The sequence below is a fragment of the Anser brachyrhynchus genome, assembly GCF_964034855.1.
Source record: "Anser brachyrhynchus genome assembly, chromosome: 1".
NCBI classification, from domain to species: Eukaryota; Metazoa; Chordata; class Aves; order Anseriformes; family Anatidae; genus Anser; species Anser brachyrhynchus.
This window is the reverse complement of record NC_137694.1, coordinates 37,977,991-37,991,670: the sequence shown is the minus strand read 5'-3', so window position 1 is coordinate 37,991,670 and position 13,680 is coordinate 37,977,991. Positions and strand designations below refer to the sequence as shown.

At 41.2% G+C, this 13,680-nt stretch overlaps 1 protein-coding gene across 1 annotated transcript; it reads left to right on the top strand.

Annotated features, from left to right (window-relative positions):
• The first annotated feature begins 5,851 nt into the window (after positions 1 to 5,851).
• IL26 (interleukin 26) lies at positions 5,852 to 13,407 on the top strand. Its single transcript, XM_080576525.1, has 5 exons — positions 5,852 to 6,035; positions 6,448 to 6,504; positions 7,939 to 8,070; positions 12,609 to 12,674; positions 12,760 to 13,407. The coding sequence occupies exons 1-5, from the start codon at positions 5,865 to 5,867 to the stop codon at positions 12,844 to 12,846; spliced, it is 513 nt and encodes a 170-aa protein (XP_080432651.1). The 5' UTR covers positions 5,852 to 5,864; the 3' UTR covers positions 12,847 to 13,407.
• The last annotated feature ends 273 nt before the right edge of the window (positions 13,408 to 13,680 follow it).

The window sequence follows — 13,680 nt, the reverse complement described above, 5'->3', positions numbered from 1 at the left end:
GGACAATATGAATATGCTTTCATATTCAATAATCATTCCTCTCAAATAACAATCTCCCCAACAGACTACAATGATGTGACTAGTAAAGGATATCTGTATAAAGGTTTTATGTCAAACACAAATCCTTTTCTAGTCATGAAGTGATTACTGATTTTTAATTACACAGCTGGAGATATTTGAACAGCGTCTTGAAATATTCAGGGGGTGCTTTGCATTCTTCTGAGACAGCTAATTGTTGGCCATAATGATTCACTGCTGCTTTGAAAACTTAAACTACTGCTTATTTTCTGTGCACGGAGGGAAATTTTAGGTTTAGTACCTTGATGATTTCAAATTGGACTATGAGCACACTCTGTAAACTGTCTCTGGAGTGACAGCATCCTGAGGCCTTCTTATCAGGTAGCTGAAGTAAGACTAGCTTGGCAGACAGTTATTGGCCATCTGTTACCACACTGAAACAGAGAACCAGACCAGTAACCCAGGGACACCCACCACTTGAAACAGTTTGTGCCTTTCCTTGAAGATGAGAAGATGAGAGGGCATTACCAGTATGTTTTATAGCAATTCACATTTGAGGCTTAATCACAAGATGTTACTCATAATGTGCAAAGAGATGCAAATGCCCAGAGGAAATGTAATTGTGGTTGTACTTTTTTTTTTTTTTTTTTTTTGCCTAGGTTTGAGTCTGATTACTGCTTTACTTGATGCCTTAAAATTTTTATGAAGTTCATCTAAGGCATAGAGTGAAAAAATTCTGAGTGTGTTGGACACATGGTCCTGCTGGTGCAGGGTCACAAATAAGATTAAGAAGCTGGAGCATCTTTCATCTGAGTAGAGGCTGAGAGAGCTGGGATGGCTTATCCTGGAGAAGAGGAGGCTTGGGGAGGGGGAGGGGAGAGGAGAATGGGGAATCTTTCTTATTGAAATATCTGAAGCGAGAGTGTAAAGAGGATGGAGATAGACTCTTTTCAGTGGTGCCAGTGTCAGGACAAGAGGCAATGGTCACAAACCAGAACGCAAGAGGTTCCATCTAAACACCAGGAAGCAATTCTTTACTGTGTGGGTGCCTGAGTATGGCACGGGCTGCCCAGAGAGGCTGTGGAGTCTCCTCCTTGGAGATCTTCAAAAGCCACCTGGACGTAGTCCTGTGCAACTTGCTCTGGGTGGCCCTGCTTGAGCAGGGTGTTGGACCAGGTGGCCTCCGGAGGTTCTTTCCTACTTCAACCATTCTGTGATTCTGTGATATATTCAACAAAGGCAGTTGAAGAGCACCCAGGCAGGCACCATGTAGTGTGGGTATGCCATGGGAACAACTGTAGTGATTTTATACTTAGGGATGAGAAAGGCACCAGACATCCCATCCTAGGTGTCAAATTTTTGCAGCCTTTCGTACACTCTCCCGGTTTCAGTTTGCATCTCTCTTCTCTTCTCTTCTCTTCTCTTCTCTTCTCTTCTCTTCTCTTCTCTTCTCTTCTCTTCTCTTCTCTTCTCTTCTCTTCTCTTCTCTTCTCTTCTCTTCTCTTCTCTTCTCTTCTCTTCTCTTCTCTTCTCTTCTCTTCTCTTCTCTTCTCTTCTCTTCTCTTCTCTTCTCTTCTCTTCTCTTCTCTTCTCTTCTCTTCTCTTCTCTTCTCTTCTCTTCTCTTCTCTTCTCTTCTCTTCTCTTCTCTTCTCTTCTCTTCTCTTCTCTCTCTCTTCTCTTCTCTTCTCTTCTCTTCTCTTCTCTTCTCTTCTCTTTCTCTGAAAACTTGGCTCATAATTGTTCATTAATTGTGAAAAAATCTAAACCAGCGCTGAAGTTTGCTATCACTTCGGATGGTAAAAGAAGGTTAAAAGGAGCAGTGTTGGGCATTTCTGTGGGTATTTCAGGCTTAGCTATATGCTTATGTTCATTACAATCCTGTTCAGAAGATTGCAGAATCATCTCTGGGTGATAGGAGCTTCTCCACTCCAAGCTTCTCTCTATGATGGAGGCACTAGAATATTTCGTTTTTTTGAGTCCTATAGTAGGATAGGTATTATTATCCTCAATTCTTGAAAAATCTCAGTAGACTTCGTTGTTACTTATCAAATCAAATTTTGGAGCATAAATACCACAGATCTTCATGTAGACCTACTATTTTTCAGAAGATCAAAGTGAATTGAGTAAGATATCTAAGGAGAAGAGAACAAAAGTTATGGGATTAAGAAATAGCATAAGATAAGGTTAGCAGCAGGTGAACAAGTGTCATTAACATTTATAGGAAGCATACAGCTAATTTAGTTATAGTTACACTAACAGGAAATTGAATAAACAGAAAATGTGAAAGGTGAAAAGATTCAGAAGAAATTAGTTGGGGCTTTTTCTGGATGCAGATCAGAAAGCCAACTAAGCTGTAAAACAATGAGATGACATGTTTGTTACCTTAAATAGGGTAAGAACTTTGTAGCAATCATAGATGTATCTGCATGTTTTACATAGATAAAGAGAGTTTAATATTAATGGTATCTACTTAACTCACACAGGTCAAAATAATTCCATGGTTCAGTTCAATGATTCTCAGTAAGTTAGTGAAGAAAAGATCTTCTCCAAGCTGGTGCTCATGCACTGGCCTTGTATTTGTATGGAGCTTTGCATTTGTAAATTACTTGCAGCCTTCTTTGAAACTTTGTCCCTAGCCAGGGCAAATCAGGCAAGATTTTCTTCTCTGATATGTTGGCTACTCTGTTAGTTTTTCTTATTCTTTTTAAAATTTACACAACTTGTATTTATGTAATACATGAACTTTTCATGTGCCGTCAGTATTGTATTGCTCTTTAAGTATTTACAATACTGTGCATCTAAAATTCTCCATAACGTAAGAGCCCATTTTCACTAGGGTGGTCTCCTTAAATTTCCATAGTTTCTGTCTTTCGTCTGGAAGTCAACATGCTCTGTTGTGTGTTTTACTACTGTCCTCAGACTGGCTCTGGGTATATCAGTTCCACCATCCACACAAAGCTTTGCAGATCTTTTCACTGTTCATTTCTAAAAGGTCTGTGTCCCTGAATTTGTTTCTTCCTCTACCTCATGCAACTTTAAAACATGGCGTAATACCAGTTCTTTGTTATTCTATATTATTTATAATCATAATTATGCCTGAGAGCCAAAGTGGCACTAAAATGTAGTGGTACTACGGAACACTAAATGAGACCCCAAAAAAAAAAAAAAAAAACAACTTTGCTCTGAACAGGGAACAGAAAGTTAATGGATAATGGTTATTCTCTGACTGATAACTAAGTAGGCATTTCAGAAGAGGTGGAGTGTAACTGTACAGGATCTGATATTAAATGGTACCCACCATCCTTCTATGTCAGGAATGCTAAGGAAACCCTATATCTTATATTATCAGTATGTAATATGGACAGCATACTTCTACATCCATCTGCATTTGTTTACACCACTCAGTTTAAAAGTTAGCCAGATCCATCAAGGTGTTTGCTCATTCACCTGAGGAGCTCTTTAGAGCCCAATGCAATGGTATTACTACTACAGCCCTCCAAGCATAGGAGCTCACAGAACAGACAAAATGAAACTTGTGGGCTCAAGGGTTTTCCAGCAACAGAAGTTTCAGAGATGTTGAAAATTATTGATTTTCTTGTGAAAAGCCATTATAGACTGGCTGCATGACCCATTTATTCCATTTAGAGGAAAACTGTTGACCAGGGAGTACCACACCTTGGGGAAGCTGAGGCAGTTTTGCGTTCTGACTCTACTCTTGCAGTTGCCTGAGATCCTTTTCTAGGAAGAAACTTGGAGCAAGTGGTTAACCTTCCGTCCATATATGTTGTATGCTGAGGTTTTGTGTATCTCATTAAGCAAGTCTGACAGCATTTAGAGAGCTTAAGCACAGACCATAGTTCAAATGAGCACTACAATGCATGCAGGGAATCAGGTCTCTATCATCTCCACTTACCAAAAGTCTAAGCTCTCTCTTGGCAGCCCTCTTTCGGCCTGGACCCCAAGAGCTCTTCAGCACTGGTGAAGCTAATGGGATGTGTGGGTAGTTGTGTGCTTAAACCCTTTTCCAGGAGCTGTTACAGGTGGGATCATAGAATCATAGAATGGTTTGGGTTGGAAGGGACACTAAAGATCCCTGTTCCAACCCCCTGCCATGGTCAGGGACACCTCCCACTAGACCAGGTTGCCCAAAGACCCACCCAGCCTGGCCTTGAGCACCTCCAGGGATGGGGCATCCACAGCTTCTCTGGGTAACCTGTTCCACTGCCTCACCACCCTCTGAGTAAAGAATTTCCTCCTTATATCTATTATAAACCTACCCTTTTTTTGTTTAAAACATTCCCCCTTGTCCTATCACTACACTGCCTGACAAAGAGTCCCTCCCCAGCTCTCCTGTAGGCACCCTTTGGGTACTGGAAGACCACTATAAGGTCTCCCCACAGCTTTCTCTTCTCCAGGCTGAACAACCCCAACCCCCCTAGCCTGTCTTCATAAGAGAGATGCTCCAGCCCTCTGATCATCTTCATGGCCCTCCTCTGGACTTGCTAGAGCTTCCATGATCCTCGGATCCCTGGAGCCACATTCAAGTCCAGCTTGGCCTGGAGGCTATGTACATTTATTTGTATAAATATCTAGTGGGATCCAGGCTGGGGTGAGTTTATAATCTAGCTCATCTCATCCTTCTTTCTCCCAGAGCTGGTATCAATGTAGGCTGAAGAATTGCTATGCTGGACCAAAAGCTGCTTTCTCCCATTTCTTGCATACACCTCAGCTAGTCCTAGGGGTCTTGATGGCTGATTTACACCAGTTCTCGGCTTAACAGCATCATACTGCTGGTGCTGCTTCAGGATTTCCAAGTCTATCTTTGATGTGATGTTCCTTGCATTAATTGAGTGGTACATGAGATGAATTTATCCCATTCTTCCAGCTTCACTGCAGACAGCTCTGAAGCTCTAAGCATTTGGCTGTCTCAAAAGCAGGCTAGAGATATAGACTGACCAATCTATGTTTGAGCATGACTGTAGAAAAGTGAGCATTTGACTCTATGGTTTAAATTTTACTGCCTTTGTGGTGGGTATGTTGGGACCCTACATGCCATTTTCCAGCAACCTTTGGTTCTTGGTGGTCTTTTGAAGCAGCCCCATAGCCAGGCATGCCCTGGTCCTTGAGCAGAGCCCTTGCTGGAGCCCTCTGTTTCACAATACATAGCCTGCTGCTTCTATAGGTACAAATCTTGCCCCAGTAGAAGACTAATTCAAGAGATTAAAATAGCAAGATCATTTGCTACTAGCTGCCATACCCTGAAAACAAAACACTTCTTAAAGTCTAGGCAATGAATTTTTAAAGGCAGGATAGTCCAGCTTCCTTATAGATAACTGATTTTCTGAAACTTCTCAGTTAAACTAACACTGATTTTTTTTTCCCTTTGGGCCATTACCTTTTACAAAAGTGCTACCATAAGGTTTTGTGGAAAAAAATTAAAAAAAATAACACATTAGGTATACTTTGTTACGAAACCAAACTAACCAGCTCAACAATTTTTTTCTCACTTGACCACCACTTAAATGAAAGAAAACTTCTCACATGAGAGGGAAGTTCTTCTTTCTTGGAAACCTTGACCTTGCTGCCAGTAAATATGGAGATATCGTTTAGAAAACGTCACAGATGATTGTGGTCAAATTTGTTGAAAGTGGAGCAAGATGTATAAAAAAGCGCAGCAACAATACTGATCAGCCAGCACACGAGCAATAGGTTATCTACATGAGCATCTCAGTGCAGAAGCTGCTTTGAGGGTTAACAAAATTAGGTTAACCTCTGTCGTCTAACCAGTCTTGCTGTATCACATACGCTGCTGTGACTGTAGAGGCACGAAGATTTGGGAGCGAAGATGAAAGTATATTCTATTTTCAGATCTGGGCATTTTTTAGTTCTACTTTGTCTTTTCACTGTGGAAGGCAAAAAGTCACCTACAGGAAAGCATATCTGCCGAAAAGGACTCCTCTCCCAAGTGACAGAGAACCTGTATATCAAGGCAACTAGTTTAAAATCATCTGTTCCTGTAAGTTGATCCCACTAGATGAAGTTTATTTATTTATGGATGCTTCTTTGGCAGCTTCATTATTGACCACCTGGAAACTTTAATAAGCTGAATAATCTCTGTGGTCTTGAGAGACAGGGAAATGCTACTCCTTTCATAAAGATGGAAAAAAAGAAGATGCATAGAGAGGTGGAATGATTTCACCAAGGTCATGGAAGAAGTTTGTAGCTAGGCTGGGATTGGAACATAGATTTGTTGAGTCCTCATTCTACATCTGAATAAGATTATCATTTTTATAATTATTGCTACTACAACACCCAAAGAACCTTGGTATGAAACACTACTGCAGAAGGAAGTTTTGTACCAACTAGACAAAGCTCTCTTTTCCTTCCTCTTCTTAGATTAATTAATACTAGCACACTGTATTTTACAGAAGGATCTCATCAAGAACACAAGACTTCTAAAAAAGACAACAAAAGTGCTGTTTATGGTAAGATTTATACAACCGTTTTTCCATTTTCTTGCTTTGATTTTCCTTTGGGTTGTAGAGATAAGACTGTGGGATCAAAAGGAATGACAGCTGACACATAAGTCAGCTGTGTTTAATTGGGAAGGACATTGTATTTATGAGAGCCGTACATTTAATGAAACCCTTCACTTAGAGGAAGAATGTTATCTCTGCCCCCCAAGAAAGTGATTTTCCTATGGGACATGAAGGGGATGTGAGTGTGATATGGGGAGAAAGAAGAGGATGTGGAAAGCCTAGCTGTAGGCACTTGTCTCTTGGTGGTTGCAGCGGTACTCTCCTTGGAGAGTTGGGGTGAGGGTGTTTGCCGCATTGGGGAGGTGTGTGTTTGTGGTAGCTCTTGCTCCTCCTGTGAATGCTTTACTGTGTGTGGTCCTTCCCAGCAATGCTTTTCAGGCATTAGCTTATTTACATGAGGGACAAAGCCAAAGCCACCATCCCAGCAGCTGAGAAACCTTCTGCTGAGGGTGTGCAGAACTGCAGATGGCCCAGGAATGCTACAGAGCACCCAAGAAACCCAAGCACCCAAGAGCTGCTTTGGGTTTTGAACTCCGCAGATGTTCTAGAAGAGGGAGATCAGAGTACCCCCTAAAGATTTGGCATGTAAAATACTGATTTGGGGGTTCTATTTATAGGTATGTGAGCTCACAAGTGTGTGAGTTATTTTAGCATCCTTTATGCAGGGATCTAGTCAGCAGGGCCAATTGAGTCGTTTTATCCTTAAGCAGAGACCTATTGGCCTTTGAACTCCCCTGGATCTCACTGATCACCTTGGGAGTAAATGTTCCTCACTTGCCCACGGGACATTCATGTGGACACCTGCATTTTGCTGGCTTAATCTGCAGCTGCCTTCCCCTCCTGGTGGTAATTTTGCACCCTATACTTGGTTCAGTTGCATAAAAATGGGCATATAGCCATTTGAAATACCTTTGGTTGTCCAAGAGATCCTACGGTTCAGTAAGGTATTGCCTAGCATGTACAAGATGACTGATCTCTTCTGGAGCAACAGCTGGGGGATGGTCAGGATTCCTTACAGCACTTTGGCATGGGACACTGGTGTGGAGGAATCAGACAATGGCACCTACAGTTTGGCCAAGATGATCTGGCTTAACTCCCCTATTCAACTTCCATTTATTCCTTGTGAATTAGTTAAATTTGTTGCTGTCACTTCTTTTCATGGCTAGTCTTAACAATTCTCCTTTCTGTGCCAGTGCAACATCTTTTTGCCTTACCTTCAGAAAACACAGGGGTATGCTGAGCTGAATATTAAAGTTCATGAAAATATTTCTATTGATTGTATGCTTTCTAACTACATGTATTTTTACAAGGCGAAAATTTTAGGTCATACGTGACTTGTAAGGTTTTCATTTGGTAGCTCCTTACCTGCTTTGTTTTCAGACAAATTGCAGTGTTCGAGACCAGGTCCTCTCATTCTACGTGAAAAATGTTTTCAGTCATCTTGAAGTGGAAAGTGAAAAGTTGTACGTTATTAGCGCCTTCCAGGTCCTGCAAGAGAACATGAATGCATGTGTGAGTATATTTGTGAGAGCTAAACTACCTCTGTTCATCTGAGAGGCTAAGAAAGGGCAAGATCGCACTTTTTTAGCAAGTAGAAAAGGTGATTTGTAGTCATGGTGTGCCCTACATCACAGAGGACCCAGCTTCCCGAGGGCTTCCCCCTGAGCCTGGGGAAGTTTCACACCACTCATTTCCTCTCAGAGTGAGTGCAGGGGGCAGGCGAGGTGGCGGAGGTGCTATGGAGACAACCCACTTCCCCACTGGTGCTTCTGATGATGTCGCCTTGTACTGCCCTTCAGCACCAAAGCTGCAAAGATGCAGAGTAAACAGAGAAATGTGGCTCTTTGTTTCCACAGCATTAACTCTGGTCATACTTTCTTTCTTCAGCAGCATACCCAGTGGACTTGGGTACCTTTACTCACGTGTCATCTCTGCTCCACCATACTCTGGAAAGAGCTGGTGGTATCTCCTAAGCAAGCAGTGACATGCAGTAATATGGGCTTGGGGAAGAGTGGCTGGAAAGTTGCCTGGCAGAAAAGGCCCTGGGGGTGCTGCTCATCAACCAGCAGAACATGAGCCAGCTGTGTGCCCAGGTGGCCAAGAGGGCCAGCAGCACCCTGGCCTACATCAGAAACAGTGTGGCCAGCAGCTCTAGGGAGGTGATTATCCCTCTGTTCTTGGCACTGGTGAGAGCACACCTTGAGTACCGTGTCCAGTTTTGGGCCCCTCACTGCAAGGATAGTGAGTTGCTCGAGTGTGTCCAGAGAAGAGCGACAAAGCTGGTGAACGGAGCAGAAAACAAGACATATGAGGAGTGGCTGAGGGAACTGGGCTGTGTAGTCTGGAGAAAGGGAGGCTGAAAGGAGATCTCATCTCTCTGTACCTACCTGAAAGGAGGTTTCAGCAAGGAGGGTGTCAGTCTCTTTTCTTAGGTAGCAAGCGATAGGATGCAAGGCAATGTCCTCAAGTTGTGCCACAGGAGGTTTAAATTAGATATCATGAAGAATTTCTTCATGGAAAGTGTGGTTAGGCATTGGAACAGGCTACCCAGGAAGGTGGTGGAGTTGCTGTTCCTGGAGGTATCAGAGACATATGGGTGCAGTGCTTAGGGACATGGTTTAGTGGTGGATGTGTAGTGTGAGGTGGATGGTTGGACTTGATGATCTCAAAGGCCTTTTCCAACCTAAATGGTTCCTATGATTTTGTGATTCTATGATGTGGAATAAACCACAAGGGAGCAGTTTCCGTATGTCAGTTATACCTGTAAGTCAAAGCAGTTGCCCACTGGCAACATGTCCCTACAGTGGATCCAGGTGTTCCAGGGAAGAGGTGCTTCTACCAATAGCATGTCATCATCTCACCCTGCAAATGACACCAGGACAGCAGTTAAAGCACACATTTGCCAATGAAAATATACACATAGATTACTGGATGATGCTAACATGACAGTGTCACTTGTGGGTCATTTCTCTTCCCAGACTTGTCACTTACATGTGAGCTTGCTGAACCCCCTGTGAGGTCTTACCACCTGGCTCTTCTTTTTTAAGAGTAGATGAATAAAGACAGGGTGTGCCTTATAGCTTTTTGACCTGTGGATAATTTTTTTTTTTCTCCACAAAACCTGTAGTCCTCACAAATGACAGTGTCACTAAATCTCAAGTGTGACTTGGGGTTTAATATAACCATGAATGGCCAGGTAAATGTCTATGGTAATTTCAAAAAGTGAAGGCAGGGTGAGAAGTCAATGAAATGTTATTGAGTTATACCTTTGTCTGCTCTATGTGTGGTGGCATATAAGAAACATTGGTTCTACATGCACACAAATATTTGCTATTCAAGACTAAGTATCTTCAGACATCTCCTTGCAGTGCTGAATTACAAAATACAACCAAAATATTTGTAAAATATAAAAATATTCAGACCCCAATGGGAGAAAACTCCACCAGTTCTCAGGTTCTGCATTTAAACCATGCTACATTGTTGCAATTTACAGTCATTATTCACAGCATTCCACACCCTATTTTAATTATCTGTGTCTGTCAAAATTTCAGGTATTGTATGTTAAAATATCATTGAAAGAGATTCCATTGTTGTCTGGAAAAGAAATTATGCCCCATACAAGTGCCAGTACACACAGAGAAGTTCAGATTATCAGCTGTGACTCAACTTAGAACATTAGTTATTCTGATATACCGTCAGTGACTGGAGCTACTATCATAGAATCATAGAATCATAGAATCATGTATAGTAATGCATTTATATAATACAGTAATATATATATACACAATATATACAGTAATATATATAGTAATACATTTGCTTCTAGTGCTGTATGGAGACAAGTGCATTTCTCAAAGCTCCTATATTCTTTTTCATAATTAGTGTCTGTGTTTTATCCAACACAAATCTAAACATTACTATTTAAATTTCCAGATCTTAAAATATACTGGTAGGAATGAAAAGACTTCCTGTTATAGTAGAAAAACAATAGCTCTTTCTGAAATGATGACTTGTCATGATTTTCTAGGAGACATCTCATTTCTGGAAACTAACAATTTTTAAATAATTTTTATTAATTCAAAGCCAACAATAGAAATCATATGAAAGAATAATAGAAACTGTGATCAGAATGAAAGTAATGAATCTTCTGCTAAAACACAGTTTGGGATTTCTCCACCATATTATTCCCCAATAAATTAGCAATCTAATTCATCCATTTACATAAGATCTTTAATTTTTATTATCTAGTTGTATTATAAGATGTTTATCAGAAGGGATTTCCACCATGGCAACATACTTCCATAAGGCATTCATCCTCTTTCAAGGGTCGAGTTCTTTATACAATTGAGGGAAAGAGTGACACCTTTGTATACTTACCCACCCTATATTCTTTCATGAACTCTGGCTCTAATTCAGGCAGCTATAGAGCCAAGTTAAATAGCCATGCTATTTAAAAATCTTAACATTTTTTTCCAAACCGCTACTGAAGATTTTCTACTACCTTATCATCGTGATTTTAATGTTGCTAGTTGTTGGTGGTTTTTTTTGTTTGTTTGTTTGATTGTTTTCCAAACAAAGAAACATTAACATTTTCCAATAACTTAAGAGCCTGAGTCCTGTTTTTTTAAAAATACATAGGTACCAAAATCTCTAAATCCCTTCTCTGCAGTGAAATCAAGGTCTTTCATTTAGAATATGATTGCATGGTAAAGGGAATATACATTTCTTCTTGGAAACTGGGAACATCCATCTGCAGCACTACTGCCCTCAACAAAAAGCGCATTTACTTGCTCATGTGCCCTATTGGGATGACAACAGTGTTGAGAACAGCGTCAAGCTGCTTCTGAACTGCTTATGATGTTCCTACATAAATAGGAGGTTGCGGAAATTTTTTTTTCTTGCATTTGAATGGAGTGCAGGAAGGCAATATATTCACTGCAGGATTTTTAATCATTACAGGCAGAGCTTGTAGGTCTTTAGCAGAGATTGCAGCATAGCTTGAAATAAGCAAACTAGCTTGCTTGCTTATTTGTTCATTTGCTCTGTATGCAAGAAGAGAAGAGTTTGTAATGCATATTGGGGGCATTGGGGCAGTTTTACCACTAAATCAGTGGTCAGTTCTGCTACCAATTTACTTCTATGGAAATCTGCATCATGCAGATGTACCTTAAAAAAAGCCCCAGATCATGAAGTTCCGACCTAGTTAGAAGATTATTTAAGGTTTATAAATTTGAGTTGCTTTTATACACATTTTCATGTAAATAAAACATGCACAAAAGGTAACTTGAAAAGAAATGTTTGTGTTCCTTTTTAAAAAGTCTCTTTGAGGTAGAAGGATGGACTCATTGTCCATTTCAGTAGTGACGTCTCTTCATATGAGTTCAAGATCTTTGACTTTTTCCTTTTCCAAAGCATTGTCTTTCTTTTCTTAAATTGGATAATACCAGATTTTTCCACTTTTTCCCTAAAAGAAGGATTCTTTTTCTCGTAAAGCACAGGGAGCTGGGGAGTCAGGAAGCCATGATGAAGGTGCTGCTCAGAAAGTTTAGCCAGACTTCTCTAAAAAAATCAGCTAAAAGAGTTGTGATGAGTGAGGACTTACTGTGAGCATGCAGAGCGAGCAGGCAGTGGTGCACAGCAGGTGGAGCCCCCCGGCTTGGTGGGTGCCAGGCCTGGGGACACCCTGTTGGCAGTGCCTCCAGGCTGGAAATTCAAGTTGAATGACCTGAACTTTAGAGATAGGCCACACTGTACAAAAATTGTAACTGCCACTGGTGTAAAGAGCCCTGAGATAAATAGAAAGAGTGTAATATGAAGACGTGGTGATACCCACATTACAGTTTTTGTGGTGTGGACTCAATTTTCCAGTAAGCACACAAGTAAAATGACACAAGTGTAGTAGCAGGAGATGCTGAGATGATGCCGATTTCACGCGGTTTACAAGCAGTCCGATGGTGCCACACTGTGGGTTTGACTCTTCCTCACTGCTATGTCTTTCCATCAGCATCTTTGGTGCAACAAGCTCTTTTGGTTTCTTCTCATCCCTTCAGCTTCCATGTGCTCCATCCACAAGGTTAACTCCAGCTGTCAAAAATATAAAGACAACATTTCTTAAGGTAAGACCAGGAGGTGTTAGCTCCCACCTGTGCTGCTTAAGTGTTGTGGGTGGTTTCTTTTCTAATGTCTTTATCTTCTTGACAGCTTGGAGAGAAGGGAATCTACAAGGCCATCAGTGAGCTGGATATTCTCCTTCCCTGGATTCAGGCCTACATACAAACCATCTTATGAGGAACGAGGAGGTGACTGACAACATGCCACCTCTGTGCTAAGAATGGATCCTTACCTAAAAGGCCTGAAAATCAACCAAGAACTTGATGTACAACTGGCCTGGCAACAGCTCTGTCACACTGGAAGAGAGCCTCTATAATGCAGAGGCATAAAGATGGATTTTCAAAAGCTTTCAAGGTTGGCCTGGCATAGCAGCTACACCTGCTCTCAATTGCAAGAGCAGCCTCTGGAGAGTTTACAGCATGATGCACTTTGTGCCCTACCTGCCTGCTAGCTGCAGACAGCCCCCGGGCACACTGTACGAGCCTAACTTGAAGTCTGCTCCCACACGGATCAGACAAAATGTCCCGTGAGCACTGGGCACGATCCAGCCAGGCCTTGTGCCACCCCTGTGTAATTACGAGTCAAAGCAACATGAAGCACTTCTGAAAATCCTTCCCCTAAGCTATACTTCTTTTTTGTTTATTTGTTTGTTTGTTTGCTATAGATATGTAACTATACATAAGCCATTCTACTTATCAATAAGAAAATGAAGTCTATGCTGCTTATTGTTATTATTAATTTAAGTTAATAATTGATACCTAATAAATATACTCCAATTAATGACAAAACTTTGGTCTGTGACTCATGCATGACCTTCAGATGTCACATGTTCTGTCTGAGAGTACACAGTGCAGAAAACACAACAAATGGATCGTCATTGATTGGGACTGCAAGATGGTATGAGTGGGATTTATAGGAAGTTGTTACTCAGTGATGGTAATTGTTTCCAAAAGATCTTTCATATAGTACAGAATGAAGATAGATTTCTGGTTTTCCCACATTTGCAAAGAC